The sequence below is a fragment of the Aquila chrysaetos genome, chromosome Z, assembly GCF_900496995.4.
Source record: "Aquila chrysaetos chrysaetos chromosome Z, bAquChr1.4, whole genome shotgun sequence".
Classification (NCBI taxonomy): Eukaryota; Metazoa; Chordata; class Aves; order Accipitriformes; family Accipitridae; genus Aquila; species Aquila chrysaetos.
This window is the reverse complement of record NC_044030.1, coordinates 48,444,994-48,469,216: the sequence shown is the minus strand read 5'-3', so window position 1 is coordinate 48,469,216 and position 24,223 is coordinate 48,444,994. Positions and strand designations below refer to the sequence as shown.

Genomic DNA, 24,223 nt, shown 5'->3' with positions numbered 1-24,223 from the left:
TTTAGATATGTCTCTATAGCGACTCTGAGTGTGGATTCTGAGTCCATGTGTTATTTGGCAACACGATGTCAGCAATGATCTTCCATCTGTGTTGATCCCTCACAGTTTTCTGAAATAGTAATTTAATTGTACATCTGTAAATGACTCAGTGTGACTGGCTTATTCTCCAAGTTACAGCTTGGATACTTTTTGTTTAGTTTATGAGCCTTGACCTGTTTGTCTTGGTTTGCCTATGAGATGGCAAAATTATAATGGGTTTTGCTTTGGGGGTCATCAAAATGAGGTCCCTAGATCAATAGTTTGTTTCAGCAGCTCCTGTGCCCCCTCTGCTAATCCCTGGTTTTTTTTCTGCCAGTATTTCTACCGCAGTGCAAATGGTTGTGGAGACATGCAGTGAGCCAGACCTGGAAATACTTCTGGTTAGAGTAACTTGGCAATAAAAATCCCTCCGTGAGGCTTCCCCCCCCGCCCCCAGCTAGATCATTTCCTTTTCCTTTTTCCAGGGTTCAGTTGTGACCACATGCCTGACTTCTTTCTGGTGAGTCCCTGTATTTCTGTGATATCCTACTATTTGTCTCAGCTAGGGAGAAGGTGTAGCTGGTCTAGGTTAGCTAATCCATGTTGAATTAGCTTGACAAAAATTTGGACATTTTCGGTAGTTCCTATTGCCTTCTGACTTCTAGCTAACCATCATCATACATGTGACAATAGAGCTCAAGTCTTTTCTGCAGTGCTAGGCTTCTACAACTCTTTAATTCTCCACTGAATAAGATTGTTTAGTTGAGTTATTAATTCCCCAAGAGTGTGGGAGGCTTCCTTCTCCAGCCTGCTTTTGCAGAGCATTGAATCAATCAAATGTAATTTGCCTGTGTTGAAAAACCGGAATGCAAACATAATTTCATGGCTTCTGGGTATGAAAAAGTACCTTTCTAAAGCAGTTCACTTCCTTAATTTGCTTAGGGTTGTTTTGGGGTTTGTTTTTGTCTGTTTGTTATTTGTAATCTATTTCTTTTTCACCAGTTAGTTCTTACTCATCTCCACAGAAAACTCTGTCTCTTTCTGAAGGTACCTCTTCAGGTTTTGCAGATGTTTACATCTAACTTGCCCATCTGAGTCCCAAGGCAGTCATTGAGTTTGGGTTGTTGAAGGCTGTTTGGTATCTTAAAAGAGTAAAAGGGAAGAATTTATCTCCATTTCCTAGTGTATATTAAATTCTGAAATGCCTAAAGGACAACTGGACTGTCAGATGTCACTATAAATTATATTGACGTTAATCCTGTAAAAGACACTGAAGCCTGTCGAAGCCTGTAAGACAGTAATACTGGTTGAATTTGGAATCTAGGTTATTCATCCAGTTGCGAGCCTTTAACGTTAACCGAGCTTCTGCTAAATTTCCCTTAACATTGCACTTCAGTCTGTTTATTTTGTATATTCACTTTGCTGGCATCCAAGGGTGACCTTAGTATAGGCCTTCACAGGCCACCCTGAAGTTCTCTCTAGACTGAGGGTTGCTGCTCCCCTGATTAATGACAGTAACTCCTAGATCTTTCTTCAGTACCCAGAACAACCTGGGTAATAACCATAGCAAACCTTGGTGTCCTAAGATATTCCTCTGAAATGTCACATGCAAGACCAGTAAATCTGAGCTACATTGTTCAGGTCAGAATTGCTATGCAGGACTCTCAAACTGTTATGGAATCACACAGAATCACAGCATGGTTTGGGTTGGAAGGGACCTTTGAAGATTATTCTAACCCTCCAACTGTTATTAGTGTTCCTCGGGTGGAGAACAAATTCTGTATCCAACAAAACATATTTATGGTTTAATTCAATGTCATTTTAACATTGTTGAGATTTTTTCAGCCTAGTTAATTTTTATTATATTCCATGTCAGAAAGCTACAATATCCTTCTTTGTAGAAAAACTATTTGGGATATTCTCATGAAGATCTTAGAGCTGCAGGCAAAGGGGTTTGATATAAAATAATTTCTTTATTTTTAATGAGAGATGTTGCTGTGGACGGCTGATTGGAGATCACCCAGGAGTAAACTGTAGCTGGCCTGTTTATCAGACTGCCCCACAGATAGACGGTGGAGAATGGTCTGTGCAAAAACACACAAAGACAAGTCCAACGGACGCATTTGGTACAATCAATTTTCAAGATGGAGATCACACTTACCATGCCAAGGTAATAGATGCTGGGTTTGTATATCCGACTTCTTTTTATAATTTCAGCATAAGAAATGCAAAAAGTGGTGTTGGGTGAATATCAGATTGCTTGTCTTAAGAGGGCAGGGGAATCTAAAAGTAAGTCAGGTTGGAGTGTGTGTACGATATTTTTACATCGAACTTCACCGTGATTAAGCGTAGTCTGTCTTGCTGTGTGTATTGCTCACTGATGTATTTTTGTGCTATCATGTTAGTGGTATTGTGAAAGTTCTAATCCTGCACAAAATCTTTAAGACATTAATGCTGAAAACTTTGTAAGATCAGTTTCTTCTCTTGGAGTATTTAAAGGTTGTTTATTTTACCCATTATTATTTCTTCCAGTATATTAGACTCTCCTATGATAGCAATTTGGATCAGCTGTTGCACCTGATGGTTAAAGAATGGCAGATGGAGTTACCAAAGCTAGTGATCTCTGTTCATGGAGGCATTCAAGATTTCAAGCTTCCCTCAAAGGTCAAGCAGGTTTTCAGCAAAGGATTGGTGAAGGCTGCTGAGACTACAGGAGCATGGATAATTACAGAAGGCATCAACAGCGGTAGTGTAATTATTTTTCTTTGTTTCAGTCTTCTGCTGGTGTTCTTTCTCTGCATACAAGCATATACATTTAAGGCAAATATAATGACATTTTTTGATAATTTCTGATATTTTAGCACAAAATGAAGCTTTTTTTTTAAGGAACAATGATAATTCAAAGAATGACATAATGTTCCTCTGCTGTTGACAGGCATTTTGAATATTTTTAATATTTTTTTTTCTTAAAGAGCAGAGTATTTTGCATGTAATAAGAAACACTGATAGTAGATAACCAGAACTTAATTGCAGTCAATTTTATCTGCTTCATTAAAATATTTAGGTTCTGAGGACTGTGATTGGTGGTTTTGAAACAGTTTTCAAATCTAAATTTAACTTGTGTTTTATAATTAAGAAAGTTCTGAATTAGGATAATACATTAATTAGCCTATTAGTATCTGAAACTCCTTGTAGACTACTCTTAAAAACTGAGCGGGTTGGTAAGCCATGGAACTGAAACAGCTGTACTTCTTTATCTTTTATTCAATCCGGTGACCTTACAGGAGAACTGTCCTGTGCACTTACGTAAATAATAAAGTTTTATGGAGGTAGAAAGCACCATTAGCAACATATATGAGTATTATTAATTAGAAATATGTGTTGAGTTTAAAACATTGGTGCATTATGTCTCAGCGTTACAATTCCTGCGTTGCATGTTGAATATAGAAGCTGGGTGGGATGGTTTGTTTCTGGTTAAAACATAACCATAGAATAAACTAAATAATGGGAAACCCTTTCATTGGTGTCCTGTAGCAGGTCTCCAAATGTAGAAGAAAAATGATGTTTTAATTATCTGTTTAGGAGTGTCCAGGCATGTGGGGGATGCACTGAAAGGCCGTGCCTCACCACACCTAAGAAAGATCTGTGCTGTTGGGATTCCTCCATGGGGTATCATTGAGAACCAGAGGGATCTCATTGGAAAAGATGTGAGTTGGACACATTTTAGTAATAAAAGCCTTAATGTTCAAGGCGTGTTAGCTTTCTTGTGTGCTTTATTTTCTGCTTGCTTCATTTCACTGGTTTGATATTTTTCTCTCAGTAATAGAAGCTTAGATTTTGCTCACCAGTAGAACTCTGTGGCATGTTGAGGGACTGTATTTTGCCTTTTTTATGTAAGTGAATAGTTTTAAAATATTTCTCTTCTTACAGGAAATTGCCATTCCTTTTTGAAATTTTGTAGTTAATTAGGCAATTCTCTTGTGGTTACAAATGATGTATTTCTATATTCATGTGATTCAGGATGAGCAATCAGGTTAATGGTATACACAAATAGGCTATAAATATGCATGATTTTTATTCATAAACTAGAACTTTATGTGAGTGCCAGTGTGGGGGCACAATCTACATAACTGTCTAAAAAAACTTGACAAGGTGAAATCTGTCCTGATAAATGATAGCTCACATGTTTTTAATGGGAATACACCCACGAAAAATACGCCATTGTGTTTCAACTGTTGCAAAGAAAGGCAGGCAGTGACTCTTACTAAGGACTACAAGCCTAATCAGAAATGCTTTCTGTGGTATTAATTGTGGTTTTGTTGCTGTTAAGAATCAAATGAAAACCCATGTTTGAGTAGAGCAGCAAAAAGTGTGATGGAGGCTTTCAGAAGATCACAATACGATGAAATACATACAAGCGAGGCAAGATAAATAGTGATATTTTGTTGGTTTCTTTGAAGATCTTTTTATTTTGGTTTTCTTAGGTAGTTTGCCTGTACCAGACTCTTGGTAATCCACTCAGCAAGCTAAGCACCCTCAACAGCATGCATTCTCATTTTCTAATGGCAGATGATGGGACAGTAGGCAAGTATGGGAATGAAATGATGCTCAGGAGGAATTTGGAGAAGTACATATCACTTCAAAAAATACACACAAGTGAGTACTGCTGTGGTCAGCTTTATGACAGAAAAGCCTGTCCTAAAAATAGTGGAGGTAGTTGACATTTCCTGTTACATGTTGTACATCTTCATTTGCCATAGATTTCACTGAGGTTGAAAGTTATTAATTGCATGTGTCTTGAACCTGAATATCAGGAAAATGAAAAGGACAGCATTTCTATAAAGCATTATGTGTTTGGGCTAACTCGCATTTTGGTTTCTTAGTTGTAGAGACATCTAAATGACTCAGGTTATTTAGTAAGTATTGCATTTGCTCACTTTGTAGTTTTGCATGGTCTCTGTATCAGCTCTAGATAGTTTCCCAGCATTTTTCTAGGTGGAAAAATTGTCACATTCAGTGGAATTCAAATCCTTCTTCCCCTGTTCATTACTTTTGTCCTCATCGCTCTTCTATACTGCAGACCTGTGACCTCCTCAGGTACAGAAACAAAGACTGGTTGCGAAAGGAATACCTTCAGCCAATGTTTGTTTGTCAGATTATGTATCTTCCATTGTTTGTCTGTACAATGACTGAGTTACGGCATAGAAATGATGCATGAAATATTTATTATGTAGACAAGTATTTATTTTTATGCACTAGATTGTATAAATTATTTGGGGAAGTTCACTCTTACCTAGTGATTTAAATCTTGCGGTATGTTAAAAAGACATTAGAGTTATGATGCTGAATCCTTGTTTCCTTTATCTGCTCACATTATAGTATTTACAAACTTAGAAACTTACCCAATTTTTCACATGTTCATATTTAGAGCTTCTTATTCATCCTCTTATATCTTTTCTTACTACGAGTTTTTGCAGGTCAGACTTTCAGTTGTTGTTCCATTTCTATTGCATCTTATTTGAAATTTATTTCTGATTATTAAAAAACCCACCCTGCTTGCTCTAAAACTTGAGAAAGTCTGTAAAGAAGTGCCTGATTACTTTTCTTCTATGTGTGTAGGTAAACAAATGGATATTGGCCAAATTTCAAACACCGTCAATGTCCTTGCATGTGAGAGGTATTGTAAAGGGCAGAGGGATATTCTGAAGGATGTTTCTTCCTTCCAATGTTAGGGCTACTTACAATTTCATCAGGAGTTTTTCTTGGTCTTTTTGATCTGGTTGCAGAAGTTCTGTGAAAGTCTTAAAAAGTGTAAGTCAAATTAGAGATGGTGAAAGCATGGTTTCCTCTCCATTGAACTATGTATGAGACTCCTTCAGGAGTATTTATGTACAAGATGTTCTGATTTTTGGTGTGACTGAGACCTGTTTGTAACCAGTTAGGTGTGTTTTGAAACAGGAATGGGCCAAGGTATACCCATAGTTGGGTTGGTGGTGGAAGGAGGCCCCAACGTGATCCTTATGGTGTGGGAGTACGTGAGGGCCAGCCCAGCTGTCCCCGTGGTGGTCTATGAGGGCACTGGCAGAGCTGCCGATATCCTGGCTTTTACCCACAAACACACAGGTGATACAGGGTGAGTAGTGGCATAATGCTCCTCCTCCTTGGTCTGCTGTATTGGGAGGGACCTGAAATAGCCTGTCTCAAAACCACTGAGATAATTTCTAATGCTTCTAGTAATGACCCCGCCATGGTCTTTTGCTGGCTTTTACTTCTGTGAAGTGAGAGCAGTGAGAGTTTCTTCCTTCCCTGCCTCAAACTAGTGCTGAAAGAATTATTCTGCCAAATTTACTGTGGCTTTTTTGAAGAGGAAAAAGAAACTGCATCTAGCTATCTTGAGTTATTATAACGTTTCTCACCTTTGCTGAGGGACATTGCTGGGTTACTGCAGGGTGCCTGCTTGGGTTTTGACTCAATCCTTTCTCCTGCCATGAGTATTCTGTAAGTGGGCTTGGGTTTGGGTTGCACAAAGCTTTTGAGACTAGGGCTGGGGTTTGTAGCTGTAGGAGCCTCAGACTGAGTGAGGAGGAGGACTAAGGTTCCTTGGCTTTGGCTTTGGTTTACCCAGTGGTAACCCAGATTTGTCATCCTTGTCTAGCTGTAACTCTTTATGTCACCTCCAGTGCAGCCTCAGCTGCAGACTCTATTAAACCTACCTTGATGAAAATTTTATGTCCAAACTGGAATTAAATATATATATATATATATATATTTGTGTAGCCAATTAATATTTCTGTGAAAGTTTTTCAAAGTCAAAAGTGCTTTTAAAATAAAAAATCAAATTTATAAAGGTGGCCTGGGTTCTTTCCAATTAAAAAAATGAACAATTTAATAAACTTTATATCCTAATTGTTTATTTATTATGTTTTCTAAATATTATTTTGGGAGGGTGGTATTTTTCCCTAGTGTGTTGTATTGAGAACTTTTTTCTTCACTTGCTTTTTCTTCCATTTTTTTCTTTAAAAAAAATCCTGCCATTTCAAAAGAAAAGTAAAATATAGATGGAAAGTTTAACAGAAAGATAAATGAGGGGAAAAAAGATGGGAGAGGTGTGAAGCCTGATGAACAAATAATGAGGAATTTAATTTTATCCCTGTATGATTATTGAAAAGAAGAAAAAGCTTGCTAAACTTTTTGTGATTTTTAGCTTTATATTCACAGACAATCCTTTGAAAATTGTTACCTTTTTCATTTGTTCTATTACCAATAGTTTATATGTATGGTCAGAACTAATGCATGAGTGAATAATAATTTATGTTATGGGATGCCTTTGCTTTGTTTTGTTGAAAGAAGGCAGGAATTAATCAACAGAAAAGTAGAAATTAAAGAGATTTCTTATATGTCTCTGCTTAGCACAAGTTTTGTGTTTTGCTGAGGTGTCATTTGGGCTGGCAAGAAGTAGCTAAAAATATACTTATTCTTGCTTGTATATCTGTTTTTCAGGGAGCTGCGCCCTCAAGTGAAGGAGGAGGTCTTAGTGATGATTCAAAACACATTTAGCTTGGGACAGAAACAGTCCAGTCATCTCTTTCACATTTTGATGGAATGCATGGAGCACAGAGAGTCCGTGAGTGAGGTTCATGCTCTGAGTTTAGGACATCTTCGTTAGCTGTTACCCTTTTTGCTCTTTCTGTGGTGGGTTGGCATGGGCACAACACTTGTAGAAGTAATGGTGTTCTAATATAAAGTTAACACAAAGGTGTCTGTGCTAATTTATATATTGAGTAGCTCTACAGAACCTGTTTAGTTAACTTCTCAAGTCTCAGTGGTTGCTTATGAAATGACAGCCTTTCTGATTTTAGTAAAAGGCCATCTTTGTTTTCACAGGAAAGATCAAGTAATTCCTACTTTTTTTTTTTTTCTCTGTCTTGTTTTTAGTTTAGAAAAGTTTCCATCCATTCTTCTTCTCATAACAGAATTGTGCTAGAACTTGTCTCTGAGTATTGAAATGTACTTTTGAAATGTGCTGGCATGTTTAGCAGCTGAGGTGCTCATTTGTGAGTACAATCATAGAATCACAGAATGTTTTGGATTGGAAGAGACCATAAAGATCATCTAGTTCCAACTCCCCCTGCCATACGCAGGGACACCTTCCACTAGACCAGGTTGCTCAAAGCCCCATCCACCCTGGCCTTGAATACTTCCAGGGATGGGGTATCCACAACTTCTCTGGGTGACCTGTTCCAGTGCCTCACCACCATCACAGTGAAGAATTTCTTCCTAATGTCTAATCTAAATTTAACTTCTTTAAGTTTAAAACCATTACCCTTCTTCCTATCATTACACTCCCTGATAAACAGTCCCTCCCCGTCTTCCCTGTAGACCCCCTTTAGGTATTGGAAGGCTGCTATAAGGCCTCCCTGGAGCCTTCTCTTCTCTAGGCTAAACAAACCCAGCTCTCTCAGCCTGTCTTCATGGGAGAGGTGCTCCAGCCCTCTGATCATCTTTGTGGCCCTCCTCTGGACTCCCTCCAACAGGTCCATGTCCTTCTTATGTTGGGGGCCCCAGAGCTGGACACAGTACTCCAGGTGGGGTCACACCAGAGCAGAGTAGAGGGGGAGAATCACCTCCCTCGACCTGCTGGTCACACTTCTTTTGATGCAGCCCGGGATACAGTTGGCTTTCTGGGCTGCAAGTGCACATTGCTGGGTCATGTTGAGCTTCTTGCCAACCGACACCCCCAAGCCCCTCTCCTCAGGGCTGCTCTCAATCCACTCATCGCCCAGCCTGTATCCCTGTGTGGGATTGCCCTGACCGAGGTGCAGGACCTTACACCTGGCCTTGTTGAACTTCATGATGTTTGCACAGGCCCACCTCTCAAGCCTGTCAAGGTCCCTCCAGATGGTGTCCCTTCCCTCTGGAGTATCAACCCCACCACTCAGCTTGATGTCATCTGCAAACTTGCTGAGGTTCCACTCAATCCCACTGCCCATGTCCCCAAAAAAGATGTTAAATAATCCTGGTCCCAGCACCAACCCCTGAGGGACACCACTCATCAGTGGTCTCCACCCAGACATTGAGCCATTGACCACAGCTCTTTGAGTGTGACCATCCAGCCAATTCCTTATGCAGCAGGTGGTCCACCTGTCAAATGCACGTCTCTCCATTTTAGAGACAAAGATGTTGTGCGGGACAGTATCAAATGCTTTGCACAAGTCCCAGTAGATGATGTCAGCTGCTCTTCCCTTATCCACCAATGCTATAACCCCATTGTAGAAGGCCACCAAACTTGTCAGGCACAATTTGCCCTTAGTGAAGCCATGTTGGCTGTCACCAATCACCTCCTTATTTTCCATGTGCCTTAGCATAGTTTTCAGGAGGATCTGCTCCATGATCTTGCCAGGCACAAAGGTAAGACTGACTGGCCTGTAGTTCCCTGGGTCTTCCTTTTTTCCCCTTTTAAAAATGGGGGTTGTGTTTCCCCTTTTCCAGTCACTGGGAACTTCACCAGTCTGCCACGACTTCTCAAATATGATGAAGTACCAAGTATTTGTTATGGGAGTAATGACTATTGTAGCAATGATCACTAAGATGGAAACTACCCAATATGTTTTTATTATTTTTTGTTTTACTTTATTTGTCTGTTTTTTAGTTGAAAACTGAGTAGATATTAACCATGTTGCATTTTTACATTTCTCAGCTTTAAAGGCTAATCAAAAGGAAATAGAGTCAAGTTATGAAGCAGTAGGTTGATTCCAGTTTGCCTGGGATGCCATTGTATTAAAAAGCAAAATGGTACATTTTCTGTCTGAAACAAAGGAAAATCATGTCTGGGCCTTTGCCATTGTTTGTGTTGAAATGTGTATGATTTAATCTACCACAGCCCTTTCCAAGAAGCAATAACTACAGACTTCTCTGCCTCACCTCAAATAGTGTACTTCTGCAATTCTAACAGATAACCGTATTTGATGCGGAGTCAGAAGATCAGCAGGACATTGATTTGGCAATTCTGACTGCACTCTTGAAAGGTACCTGTCTAAAAGTATGATCTGTTTTCAGCTGACATACAGTTCCATTGGTTTACCTTTTCAAAGCAAAGGAGTAACATCAATGTGTGAAAACTGCTAGGTCCTTTACTTGTTTCCTAGGTACAAATATGTCTGCTTCAGATCAGCTAGATTTGGCGTTGGCCTGGAACCGGCTAGATATTGCCAAGAAACACATACTGGTTTATGGACAACACTGGAAGGTAATATTACCTTTTGTTTTTCACAGTGGTTTTACACTTTATTATGATGACTAATTTTCCATGATTTGCATTTGTCAAGCTTTAATTAAGGAATAGTTTGATGGTTGGAGTCTTCTGGAGTAATCATCTTTGATTTTGGAGAGGCATTGTTCTTAAAATTGTGAAGTATTCAACTGCAGAGTGCATCAGATGGAAAATCACATTTGTTTCCCCAGAGAAAAGGTGATACCTATAATTCCTGTAGTTTTTGCTGCTAGCTTTTCCAAGTAGTTTCAGTGGTCCTTCTGGATCTGTATTCCTCAAGCCTGTGTTGACAGTCATCGGTGGTCAAGGATATTTCGTTGTAGCCCAGAGTACTCTTTTGCCAAAGGAGTAAACTCAAAATGAGTGTTGCCTCTGTTTTCCCAGCTTTAGACAGAAATACAGAAATCACGGTCCTTTATGGTGTTACCAGGTAAAAGAAGGTAGAATTAACTGTGGTAATGTGGCATCATGGCATTATTTCAGATATTGTTTCTTAGGAATAGCTGCAGTCAAGGCAAGCCATGATTTAGAGCCACATTAACTGTCTGCTTGTGAAAGAACATACAGTAGCAATTGAATCAGTCCTATAATTGTGTTTTTCAAGTTTTCAGATGTAATCCAGTATTTAAGTATAACCCTCCCTAAGTGAGGGATTTTTAGAGATCATAAATATAAAACTGTGTGTGCCTCAACACATGCTATTCCCATTTGTTATAAGAGTAAATATTTTCTTCAAGAAATTTTTTCTAATGCTTCCAAAAGTTTTCGCTTCCAAGAATTACAAGGTTGATTTTTCCAATCCCGAGTGCCTTTTCTTCTTTACAATGTAAATTTTGGAAAAGGGACAGTGGGTATATTTTTTTCTGAGTGACCGCAGCTGGTTGTTTGACACAAGAGAGCTGAATTTATTGATCACCAGTCTGTATTTTCCTGTGGTGTATAAGGCTGAATACATGGAGGACTATGCCTGAGATGTCTACAATTAGGCATCCATGAATTAAAGGATTTTTTTGTTGTTGTTGTTGTTGCCTCTTTGGGCTCAGTTCTCTATCTGTGCAGTGCAGATGATCATGTCATGTTCTTGCACAAAACCTGGTAAAAATAAATGGTGTCGAGTGCCTACTGAAAGGCAAAGAAGGAAATTGCTGGTTTCATTTTCAGGATTTGAACGGTGTGTGAATAATAAGGGATGTACCAAGCCTGGAACAATAATGTTAGAACAAAATGTTGACTAGCTCCCTGCTAAGAAAGCATCATTCACTCTATAAACTGAATAAGACTATGCCCTCTGGGGAAACATAGTGTATGATTGAGCAATGAATAATTGTACCATTATTCATGGTGATCAATTAGCTGATAACTTTTGAGTGTTTGACTGTATACCCGTAACAGTATTTCTGTCCAACAGACTTTTGTTTTTATGGAATATAGAAAAGATTTGTGTATACAAAATGACGTGTGCATTTTTTTGCCTTTATGATTTTTTTTTTTATGATACCCTGTTACGTTTTGACTCTGAGGACAATTTATTTTTCCCAATGTCTTCTTTCATTGTTTTATAGCACATATTTTTTTTATTTGTGTTTATTTAGTTTTTTGTCTTCAACAACTCTGCTGTGAACTGTTGATAAGCTTTATTGAAGCACATCTGTGTAAGATATTAAAGGGGGACACCATCTATCTTACTGCTTCAAATGCTATAATACTTGAGTAAGAGAAAAGCATTATGCTTTTGCCATTTTTATCATTGAAGATATATGTTGGCAAGGCCTGTGAGTCTGCATAATTCCTTTGCATTTATGTTAGAGGTATGGCAGGTGAAACTTGCTTTGACTGGTGAATTAGTATAAATGATATAATAATAGAATCATAGGTTCATAGAATAGAATAATAGAATCATTTAGGTTGGAAAAGACCTTTAAGATCATCGAGTCCAACCATAAACCTAACACTGCCGAGTCCACCACTAAACCATGTCCCTAAGTGCCACATCTACATGTCTTTTAAATACCTACAGGGATGGTCACTCAACCACTTCCCTGGGCAGCCTGTCAGTGCTTGACAATCCTTTCAGTGAAGACATTTTTCCTAATATCCAATCTAAACCTCCCCTGGCACAACTTGAGGCCATTTCCTCTCATCCTATCACTTGTTCCTTGGGAGAAGAGACCAACACCCACCTCACGACAACCTCCTTTCAGGTAGTTGTAGAGAGCAATAAGGTCTCCTCTCAGCCTTCGTTTCTCCACACTAAACAACCCCAGTTCCCTCAGCTGCTCCTCATAGACTTTTTCTCTAGAGCTTTCACCAGCTTTGTTGCTCTTCTTTGAACACGCTCCAGCACCTCAATGTCTTTCTTGTAGTGAGAGGCTCAAAACTGAACACAGTATTCAAGGTGCAGCCTCACCAGTGCTGAGTACAGGGGAATGATGACTTCCCTAGTCCTGCTGGCTGCACTATTTCTGATACTATATACATATACAGGATGCTATTGGTCTTCTTGGCCACCTGGGCACACTGCTGGCTCATATTCAGCTGGTTGTTGAACACCACCCCCAGGTCCTTTTCTGCGGGGCAGCTTTCCAGCCACTCTTCCCCAAGCCTGTAGCACTGCATGGGGCTGTTGTGACCCAAGTGCAGGACCCGGCACTTAGCCTTGTTGAATCTCATACAATTGGCATTGGCCCATCGATCCAGCCTGTCTGGATCCCTCTGTAGAGCCTTTCTACCCTCAAGCAGATCAACACTCCCACCCAACTTGGTGTTGTCTGCAAAATTCCTGAAGGTGCACTTGATCCCCTCATCCAGATCATTGATAAAGATATTAAACACAACTGGGCACACAATACTGAGCCCTGGAGAACACCACTTGTGACCGGCTGCCAGCTGGATTTAACTCCATTCACTACAACTCTTTGGTCCTGGCCACCCAGTCAGTTTTTAACCCTGTGAAGGGTATGTGCGTCCAAGCCATGAGCAGCCAGTTTCTCCAGGAGAATGCTGTGGGAAACATTGTCAAAGGCTTTACTAAATAGAGAGATCTTAAACTGAGAATGTTAAATTTCAGTGGCTGTTTGCTACCTGATATTTTCATCTGATGCCTTCTGTTCCTTGGTAAAAGGAAGACTCAAGGGAGACCTTATTGCTCCCTACAGTTCCCTGTAAGGAGGTTGTAACAAGGTGGGTGTTGGTCTCTTCTCCCAAGTAACAAGCCATAGGACAAGAGGAAATGGCCTCAAGTTGTGCCAGGGGAGGTTTAGATTGGATATTAGGAAAAATCTCTTCTTGGAAAGGGTTGTCAAACATTGGAACAGGCTGCCTAGTGAAGTGGTTGAGTGACCATACCTGGAGGTGTTTAAAAGATGTGTAGAAGTGGTGCTTAGGGACGTGGTTTAGTGGTGGTCTTGGCAGTGTTAGGTTTACAGTTGGACTTGATGATCTTAAAGCTCTTCTCCAACCCAAATGATTCTGTAATTCTATGTGTATGGGAAGTAACAAATAACATTTTCCTAGTCCCCTCCTCTTTGACACAGAAGATTTTAGAGAACTGTCGCATAGTCCCCTCACTTCACTCCTGGCTTTCCCAATGTGATTATCTGTTCAGTTTTTCCCTATTTCTGACATTCTTTTCTGCTCTTCTGTGTACTTTTTTCAGGTGTCAGTCATCTTTTGGGATAGGCAGACTAGCACTGTACCCAGTATTCAAGATATGGAGTTCTTCATTGAGATATTTAGTGAAATACAAACATTTTATAGATTATTCTGTACTCATCTAAGTATAAATCCTAATAGTCTGTATGCCTTTTTTATGTGTTTCCAACTTATATCCAATTACATTCATGCATACATTTACTAACATTTTTTCTGAATTATTTCAAGACTGACATGTGGGTAGGGTTGTTTCCCAAATGCATGTTATTTCACATTTACTAATATTGAATTTTACCTGCTTTTTTGGCTGGTTAGCCCATATTATGAGATTTTTCTGTACCTCCTCCCAGTCAGTTTTATTATGATGAGTATTTTTGTATCATCAGCAAGTGTTGTCAAGTCAGTATTCAATATGTGGGATTTTCTTGGTCTCCCACCACCATTAATAATCTTTTTCCCTACCATTTGATCAGTTATTAAACAATTGGAGGACCTTTTGCCTTGTGCAGCTTAATTTGTTTAGAAGTCCTTCAAGAAAGCCATCATCAAAAGCTTTTGTGGAGATACAAGCATACTTTATCAATAGGATAGCCTTATCCTCATTGTCCCTGCTAATATTCTGGTAGAGTTCTGATTTTATTCTTCAAAATAACCACCTTGCTTCCTCTTACTCTGCTGTATTTACCTATATTGCTATTTGTTATTGTCATTTCATGATATTTGTCCTTACAAAGTTCTAACTGTATTGTTATGCCATACTCTAACAACTTGCAGACTCCTTTATCTTTTTTAACAATTGGTATATTTTCTACCATCTTCCATTCTGCTGTTAGAGGGGCTGATTTCAGCTACACTTCAGTACCCTGGGAACTCTTAGGTGAAAACCACCTGGTCCTGACAATTTGCTACCACTTTACGGATGACTTCTATAATCTTTTCTACTGACACTTCAATTTGACACAGTTCCTCAGATTTGTCTGCCATAAAGAATAGCTTTGATGTAGGACCATTCCTAACACGTTCTGTGGTGAGCAGTGAGGCAATGAATTAATTTACCGTTTTTGCAATAGCCTTATCTCCTTGCGTGTTTCTTTTATACCTGGATCATCCTCTGGCCTTACAGATTCACTGGCAGTCCCCCTACTCTCACTCCTCTGCTTCTGTTTGAAAAAGATCTATGTACCTGTTCATATCTATTTCAGTGCAATTGTTCAGCATCATTTTGAATGAAAAGTCATTGTCAGATGAGTATGTTCTCCCCTTCAAGTAAGATGTAAAGAGCTCGTAATAAACAAGTCTTACATCTCTTGCTGCTTCTCCAAGCAAAAATTAGAATGACATATATTCCTGAAAGTTTTTCTTTTCATTAAGCAGTAAAAAAATCTTAAATAACACTATTTTCTTCATACCTTGTAAAGAAGAAAAAAAAAAAGAAAAAAAAGAAGATGCACAGGCGCAGTTTTAAAGTTTGCTTTTGATTTAGTTGCTTTCTTGAATAAAGACGAGTACCCCTCTGACTGTCAGGGTCTGCCAGACCTGCAATTGTCAGGGTCTACAGTTTGTGCATGGTTATTGTTGTTGTGTGTTCAAATTCTGAATTAGATATTTAAGCAGCAATTTTTAGGCGATTCTCCATGTAGTCTTAGTATTTTTCTGTCTATTTAAGTCTTTTAAGGAAACATATACAATTATGCACAGATTGTGGCCATTTCTTTCTAGAACTCTGGTCCTCAAATTTCAGAAGGTAGAGATTGTAACCAGCTCTAACTGTGTTTCTGCTTAAATGTCAGCTCAGTCTCAAACAGACTTTACAACAACAAATGTCATTTTAGTAATTACCAGATAGCTGTCTAAACCTCTTTAGACACACTGCCGGCACAAGGAATGACTGCACGAGGAAATTTAATACAAGAATGGTCACTTCGAGATATTTCTGGAAGAAACACCAATAATTCAGGAACAGTGCACAAGTGTTCTTTTCACATGGGACAATTCTGTAACATTTATTGGTCGTCTTTTAATATCACTTCCGCCAAACATAAATACGTACATGGAAAGACTAACTTCAAGTGCCAAGTTAGCACTAGTACCTGCCCCATTTGTGTGCCAGAATCCTCACTCTGCTTACCCCCGTGTGTTTTCTGTGCATATGTGTTCTGTAGAAGTTCTTTATATGGATTTATATGAACTTCATATGTCCAACTCCTTTGCTATCTTGCATGTAGAAATTCTGCTAAGCTCTGTGCAAGTGCCACGAGTAGAGTGCTTTCACCATTTGGACACTGTTGTAGGTAGAGCTCTGCTTCATGGTGTCTTTGAGAGAGTGTATCCTAATGCAGATTCTCTGTCATAATTGAAAAGAAGTCTGCTTTAAAGAACTTCAAGTTCTATAGAGAGATCTTGAAATACAGTACCTTGAAATGGCTTTTGTCATATGTAAAAAATGAAAGGCTTCCCTCCACCCCCTGCATTATCATACATTAGCTTCTGAAGTGAATTAAAGAGTAGGGAATGTATTATCAGAGTCTGGTTGTAAAGTTAGATTTGTAGAAGTCTCTACAGATGTTGGGTTTATGGAGACTCAGGTTTACTCCCCCTCTCTGTTGGATTTTTTCCACAGATGCTTCCTCCAGCATATTTTTCTTTTGTACTGTGCACTTTAAGTATACGTAAAGGCAAATCATTGTGGTAAAGAGATCCCTAGCTGTTCAGGAGTGTTTTATTTATTTCCAAAAGAAGTTAATAATTTTCTAAGCTTTTCCTTCATCTCTGTCCTTCTGGAGGTTGGCGCATTGGAACAGGCAATGCTGGATGCTTTAGTGATGGACCGTGTGGATTTTGTGAAGCTGTTAATAGAGCATGGAGTGAACATGCACCGTTTTCTTACCATATCTCGTTTGGAAGAACTCTACAATACAGTGAGTATTTGAAATCCCAGTGTACAACTTTAGGTCAGAATTCTGTTTTGCTTAAGAGATTTGATAGTTAGGCCAAATTTTTATGAAGGATTTTTGAAAAAAATTGAAAATTAACAGATTTTCATAATTTTTGCGTGTCTTGTTGGATTTTTGGGTTGGTGTCACAGCTTTTTATTTTCAATTCATTGACATGAACCAGACTGAGTACTTACCTGAAGCTTATGAGAAGTATGTTCTGATTTTAGTCTGGTATGTGATACATGTTTATCTTGCTGAAAATTATATGTTGTTAAACCAAAGTGATACCAACTTCTTTCTAGAATATGTCAAGAGTTAAGATAGTAGAGATATTGGAGATCAGTGTTGAAATGTTTTTGAAGAAATGTTTGTGGGGAGAGTTTGAGTGGGGAGAGTTTGAATCATAGTAGCTTATGCCAACGATCTTTTAGCTGCTTTCTTTTACTATACAGATTTTCTAAGGTAGGTTGACATGTTTGTTTACTGTCTTCTCTTTTCACACCACAGAAACAAGGACCATCAAATCTACTTTTGCATCACCTAGTTCGAGATGTGAAACAGGTAATAGACATAGGAAAGGCTGGGGAGCAAAAATGGTAGCTTAGAACTTCAGTGTCCACTGGCGCACTGCTATTAGGTAATACAGGGGAATTTTAGGAGTAGAAGTGATGGGTTCATTACTACTCTTCTATATCTACTAAGTGGTTTTATCTTCATCCCACTGATCCCCCTAAGCAATTAACTAGCATACTACTACTGAGTGCTCCCAAGGGTCCTGTACCTTAGTTTCAAAGCCAAGCAGTTTGTGTAGATCAGACTCTCTTTCTCAAGGTACTAAAGTGACATTATGAAGTGATTGTACAAAAGATTTAGTAATTAGTGCAGTAATTATGCTCATTGCTTTAAGGTTTTCTTTTTTTCCCCAAAGCTAAAAAAGTCTTTCCTTGTTGAGCAGTAACAAAAAGATACTGTGACAAGATATAATATTATTTTAATGTGCTGCGGTGCCTAGGAGAACAGAAGGTGGCAGTGGATGACTACTGCATGGAGCACTGGCTCTGTTAGTAGTTTAGTGGCAGCCTTGTTATTTAGCTACACAGTTAATTTATTTCGTGTTTCTCTTATCTATTGTACCTCGCAGCACTGCTTAGCCAGGAAGGGATGAGCTGTTCTTTCTGCATCTATTCTCCACTTCAGGAGATGCCTAGATCCAAAACTAGATTAATTTGCTATTTCTTTCTAGGGTATGAATGCTAAGATAAAATAAAATGGTAAGTCTGACTGTTTGCAGAGTTCTGTGGTCTCAAGTAGTGGGATTTCTGGTATGATTTTCTTATTGTGGATGACTTTCATGTCAATCCCATTGATGGTTCTTAGATAGGTGTAGGGTATTCTGGTCTCCATAGCAAGCTATTGTTTGTGTGTTCCCATACTGATGGACATATTTTGAGGTCTAATTTATGTGACAGATCTGGAAGAACTCAGTGTTGAAAATATATTGAACTTTTCCAGGCTGAGAAATCTGCCTTTCTCACTGATACTGAAGTGATTTGCTCGTTGGTATGACCCCTCTCGTAAAACACATGGCCTGGTTACATCTCAGGACACTGGGAGAACTCAGGGTGTGATCTAAAGGGAAGCTTTTGACACTTGGAATGGAATAGTAGAATTTAGGTAGAAAATGGGTGCACAATTTCAAAACTTTATACACCATTGGGTAGGCGAAACTCACTTTGGGACCTGCAAACAGGTCTAAATGCTGAAAAACCTTTTCAACCTGAGCTTCTGTAAGTATGCGTAAGTGCTCTGTGAATGAGTTGTGCAGTTGCAGTCTTATTAAATACGGTAATACAGTAGCTAGGACAGTCACCAGAGTGATGTGACCATGGATTTCAGAATATTTTCTCAATTAGTGTGACCAGCTTTGCTGCTGCTACATTTGAATGGGGATACATTGCAGTCTGCCCTCATAAAATATGTTTTTTAGTGCAGAGAAGTATCTACAAGTATAAGTAGTCAGAAACACTTGCCTGACTCTCAGTGACAGAGCTGGCAAGCTATATCCTGTGAGACATGCTTTTGCCCCAGAGTGCTCAGCTTGTTGGTGCCTTCTGTTCCCCAGGGCTGGGTGGCCTTACCTGTCTGTACTTACCTTACCTGTACTGTACACTAAAGTCTGTTGAAAAAACCTCAGTCTACTGAGTTAAATGACTTTTCACAGTCTGAAAGGCATACACCGCTAGGAAAGGCACTTAGTGCCTCTGATGCCATCTATGTGCAGGCCCATTTTTCACTTCTAAGAGTTGTAGTTTAAGGTTTTACCAATAATCTTTAAAATCTGCATGGAAAATAATCTGTTCTTCAGAGAATATTTCACAAATCCTGTGTCTTGGAAGGACAGTGGAGGTAAATTGGGAAGCAGTGGTGCTTTAAACAGAAGCAGTGAGAAACTCGGAAGGTACGGTTGCTGTCCTAGTTGTCATGACAGCCTTGACCCTCTACAAGAGATTACCAGTCTCCAGGAACTACTCTACAACATTAAATACATGCTTCATCCACTTTTTCATTTTTAATTAATGAACTAGTTTAATGAGCAAATCATACCGTGCTAGTTTTCTCTTGTTGTGAGAAGAAGAAGATTTTTATCAGTCTCTCTGGCTGTTGGTGATTAACTTGAAGAAACATTACCCTCACTGTTGAATGCAGCTGGTCTTGTGAACATTATGATATATGTTCTTATGCAATGTGGGTGCAGTGGACTGTAGATGTCACACTTTTCAGGCTGAAAATGTCGATGTGCCTGTGTTCTTCCTCCTAGGGGAGTTTCATATGCCTAATGAATGTGTGCATTTTCCTGACAGATGGAGGAGCTCTCAGTTGCACCTTCTTCCAGACTCCTCTCATAGTAGTAGGGCTCTGACATGGTTCAATGTTGCGTATAATAGCATCATGAAATGCTTGTGACATTTGGTGTTTCAGAATACCCTTTCCTTGGATTACAAGATATCACTGATTGATATCGGACTGGTGATAGAGTACCTCCTTGGTGGAGCTTATCGGAGCAGCTACACAAGGAAGCATTTCCGAATTCTCTACAATGATCTCTACAGAAAACACAAGGTAACTTCTGTGAAATGGCTACTACTGGTCACCAAGAAAAGCCAAAACGTGACACCTGAAAACAGCTGAGGTTGTTGTTGTGGTTTGTCTGAAGAGTATCAGTTAAATGAATGCCACGCTTGTCTGTTTTATGAATCTCTTTGCCAAGTGTGGAAAGGTTGCAAATAAAACAGACAAATCTCTCCACAAACTACTCCCTGCCCCCCAAGACCACCAGTGATTGTTAAATTAACTGTTAGTTCAGTAAATTTACCTTTGTGTCCAGTAGCCAGGTTGTGTTCTTTGTCTGTCATCCATGAGTAAAGATCCACAAGGCTGTACCAACCACCATTTTCCCTTTTGCGAAGCAGTTGCATGTTTCTGCTCTTGCAACTTGAACCACATCACAGAAATTCTGAATTCAACAGGCACTGAACTTGACTTAGAGCATGTCAGGATGGCACAGTGAAGAGCAACATGGACATCCCTGACCTGAGTTTTGAGCAAATGTCTTACCTTTTAGAAGCAGCTCAGTGCTAGTGGTGCATCTTCCTGTCCAGGCCAATGAGCTGTGTTTGCCTGGAAGATCTTTTTCCATGATGCACTGGTCATCACAGGGGAAGTCTCATGCTCAATGTGCCAGGCTGCACCCATAATGCAGTGGCTTTGTGCAGGCAGAAGGTTATGCTTGGACATGCATGCCATTCTGCACCTTCTAGATGCTTGAGGTGTTTCACTGTACAGCACAACATTGTGCCATGTCTGCATTTCTGTAGCATCACCTCTACAAACAAACAAACAAACAAACTGCCCCAGAAAAAAACTTTCATTTTCCCCATTGACTTTTAACTTGGAAACAGCCTAAACTTCTCAATAAATTAGCTGAATATCATTCCCAACATCACAGAAGGAGCAGATTTACTACATAAGAATTCTCCCCAGTTTTCAGAGTGGAACTGGACTTTGATTAAAGTACTTCCATGTGCTAAAAATCAAACAAAAATGTCTCCTCCTCTCCATGTACTGCTTTCGTGACTAATAGAAGAACCTCAGGGTGAGTAGGGAAAATGAGAAGAAATAATGAAAACTGTTACTTGGAGTGAACAGAAACATAGAGACAGAGCTTCCTGTGTGTCACTGTCTTAATACAATGTTTAAAAAGAGATATTTGAGCAGTTGTAACACTCTTCACTGTATCCTCGTGAAATTTGACCTTAACAGGGATGGCTGAAACCACATGATCATATAACTAGAACTGCAGGGAAAAGCATTAGTGATTCAGCTGGTAACATTCTTCCCACTTAGTCAACACTGAACAAAATGCCCAGGGGTGCTAGACATGCCATTCTTTGGAGAAAACACTCAGCAAAAAGTTCAGAGAACTTCTGTCTTTTAAAGGGCTTATGGCACTCTTTATTAAGGGTAGGCACTTGGAAGAGCTTCCAGATTGGATGATTCCAATCTGGTGCAAGCCCTGTTGTTGTTGTAGTTGGTGGATGCTATTGGGGAAATCAGTATTTTTAATTTAGAGATTCAGAAAAATACATATTTTTTAAATTAGGTGTGACACAGGCTATTTTTTCTGTGATGGTATAAGCTCCAGTGGTAGTTATAGGATTGCTGACTCACTCACTAGTCTTTGAATAACATCAGTTTATACAGGCACCATTGCAATCAGAGATAAGTACAGGCAAAATTCATCTCTAATTTGCATTTCTCTCCTTGTGTTTTTTTGGTATGCCTTTGGATCTAGAGAGTGCTCTCCAGCTTTTCCCAGAGCCTGTCTCATTCCCTTCATCAGAGTAATCAGACGGGTAGCAGAATGGGATCTCCTGAAAGTACGTTGCATTCTCAGTTCTTCAGAACAGCACAGCCTTACAAATACAAGGTAATATAATTAATTATTCTAGACTTTGCTTAGGACATATTAGGCTGCTAATAATTCTATTGAGAGATTTTAGACATATGTTGGTCAGGCTGTTAGTTATCATAATTCTACTTAAATTCCAGTGGAAGCAATGTTTTACTGCTCACTGTTCATGAAGTACAAGTCTTGCAATTTTTATGTTGAAATCAAGCTCATACTCCTCCTGTGATACTTTTTAACTTCCATCCATTTGTTGCTAAGAGCTTTTGTTCACTGAAATGTAGTATCACCAAATTTCTAAGCATTAAGCATGGGTGAAAACTCTTCTTATTTGGAAGCAACAGTAGGAATTCTCTTGACTTTCCTAATGTTTCTTCATGATTGCTTATTAAACTAGCTATAGTAAGCCTGCTAAGAAAAGATACAGTTCTGATATCTGGAAAAATTATGATAGAGTATTTTCTTTAAAAGAAAGAATGTTAAAGAGCAAAGATCGCCACATGCGTATATCTGACAGACAAAACATAAAGTTGAATGAATTTAAATGGCTTTATTGGAATTAGTCTGAGCCAAAATGAACCCATTATAGCACTGAGACAACCTGACTTAGTAAGACTTTTTCTTTGCCTTTAATGGAGTAATATCCAGACACAAATGTATAGCAAGTTTACATTACAAGTATGACAAAGAGTGAAAATAATCTTTAAGTATCAGAAGTCTATGGTGTATGTTTCAGTCTACTGATTGCTTTTTCTTTTGTCATGACACAAATACAAGAAAAGAGTGAAAGTAGGATCTTGGTATCAAGGGGTTTGGGGACTGCCCAACACCATGGAAGGGGAGGCTATGAGTGGCGAGCAAGGAGTGTTTTTCCTCCACTAATGTTACTAGCTTCTTAGCATTGGTAATCTGAATGTGATCTTAGCTGTGGTTTATGATTTAAATGTATATAACAGTCAAATAGTTTGCTACTTGCAATTCAGATTTGTGTGCAGTTTTATTTACATGAATCTGAACCTCAACCATTCATTGAGATTTTCTTCTTTTTGAAAAACAAATTCATAGGAAAGATCCACTGCTTTCCATAAGTGTAAGAAGAAATCAAAAGAGGAAATAAACTTTGCAGAGAACTATGAGTCATCTGGCTTTATCTACCCCTATAACGACCTCCTGGTTTGGGCAGTATTAATGAAAAGGCAAAGGATGGCGATGTTCTTCTGGCAGCATGGAGAGGAAGCCATGGTGAAAGCTGTTGTGGCTTGTAAACTTTACAGGGCGATGGCACATGAAGCTAAACAGAGCAACATGGTGGATGACACTTCAGAAGAACTCAAGAAGTACTCAAAGTATGAGTTCTCCTTTCACTTCAGTTAATAAAGTTCTGCAGTGCTTAGAATGGTTAGATATCTTCCTAATCCACTAAGAATTTGTAAGGTTAGTCGTGCTGTGGACTACAAAGTGTAAAAGAAATACTTTCAGCTGCCCACTCTTCATATTGTATAATGGAGCTATGTATTGGTGTGCAGTCTGGTCATGAGTTAAAGGAAAGCTATTAGCATGTTATCTAGTTGCATATTTGAAAATTAAAATGTAGGTGAGTAATGCGTAGCTCACTGTCTGCTAAATGATCAAGTGGAAGATTGAAATTTCCCTTACAGCCTCCCTTCCAGTTCAACTTGTTAAAAAGCCATATGGCACACATGCGTTGGACTTTTCAAATCTGTAATGTGGTAACGAGCAAACTAAAATCAGTGCTTAAATCCTGCTCTGTGTAAGACCTAAAGAAAAATGTATGCTGAAATAACTGAGTGAATAAAAAATGAGGTAGACCAAGAATTTTCTTCAAGTTTATAGTTTCATGTTAGTGTTTTCTAGTAGTTTTTCTTGTTAATGACATATTGTATGCTTTGTGGACATCATGTCTCAGATTCAGAGTACAGTAAGATGTGCTGTCTTGTTTTGCATGCAGCTCCAAAGCTTAATTTAAAGGAAGGTGTATCTTCCTTGAGGAGTCTTACCTACAGAGATTTTTAAGAGCCAGTGTAAAAGAAGAGGCTTTTGCAACTGCCTGCAATGCTTGCCTACAGTGGTCATAAGTCTGTTGTTGAAGGCAATACACAGAACTTTGTAGGGTCCATTTTGATTGCTGAGTGAGATTAAGAACAAAACAAAACAAAAAAAACCCCAGAAAACAGAAGGACCCTAAACCTTGTGATTAGGACTAAATAGATTTACTGCCCAAATTATTTTTCACTAGATACATTGATAAAGCAATGGGAAAAATGGGAGAAGGCATACTTACTGAGATTGTTAGCTGAACTTTAGTTAATGGAGTTTTTGAACCAACCTCTTTGCAGCAGTGATTCTGATTTTTGACTCATC

General features: G+C 39.0%; 1 protein-coding gene across 2 annotated transcripts in view; it reads left to right on the top strand.

Annotated features, from left to right (window-relative positions):
- Positions 1 to 24,223, top strand: part of TRPM6 (transient receptor potential cation channel subfamily M member 6) — a 109,379-nt gene that overhangs the window by 39,456 nt on the left and 45,700 nt on the right. For both annotated transcript variants that reach the window (XM_030004071.1, XM_041120984.1), the window contains 13 exons: positions 2,008 to 2,188; positions 2,551 to 2,764; positions 3,601 to 3,725; positions 4,503 to 4,674; positions 5,977 to 6,151; positions 7,519 to 7,642; positions 9,971 to 10,043; positions 10,164 to 10,264; positions 16,723 to 16,857; positions 17,383 to 17,436; positions 19,855 to 19,995; positions 21,728 to 21,862; positions 22,907 to 23,187. In XM_030004071.1, the coding sequence (XP_029859931.1) occupies positions 2,008 to 2,188; positions 2,551 to 2,764; positions 3,601 to 3,725; positions 4,503 to 4,674; positions 5,977 to 6,151; positions 7,519 to 7,642; positions 9,971 to 10,043; positions 10,164 to 10,264; positions 16,723 to 16,857; positions 17,383 to 17,436; positions 19,855 to 19,995; positions 21,728 to 21,862; positions 22,907 to 23,187 (1,911 nt within the window). The remainder of the gene's footprint in view (positions 1 to 2,007; positions 2,189 to 2,550; positions 2,765 to 3,600; positions 3,726 to 4,502; positions 4,675 to 5,976; positions 6,152 to 7,518; positions 7,643 to 9,970; positions 10,044 to 10,163; positions 10,265 to 16,722; positions 16,858 to 17,382; positions 17,437 to 19,854; positions 19,996 to 21,727; positions 21,863 to 22,906; positions 23,188 to 24,223) is intronic.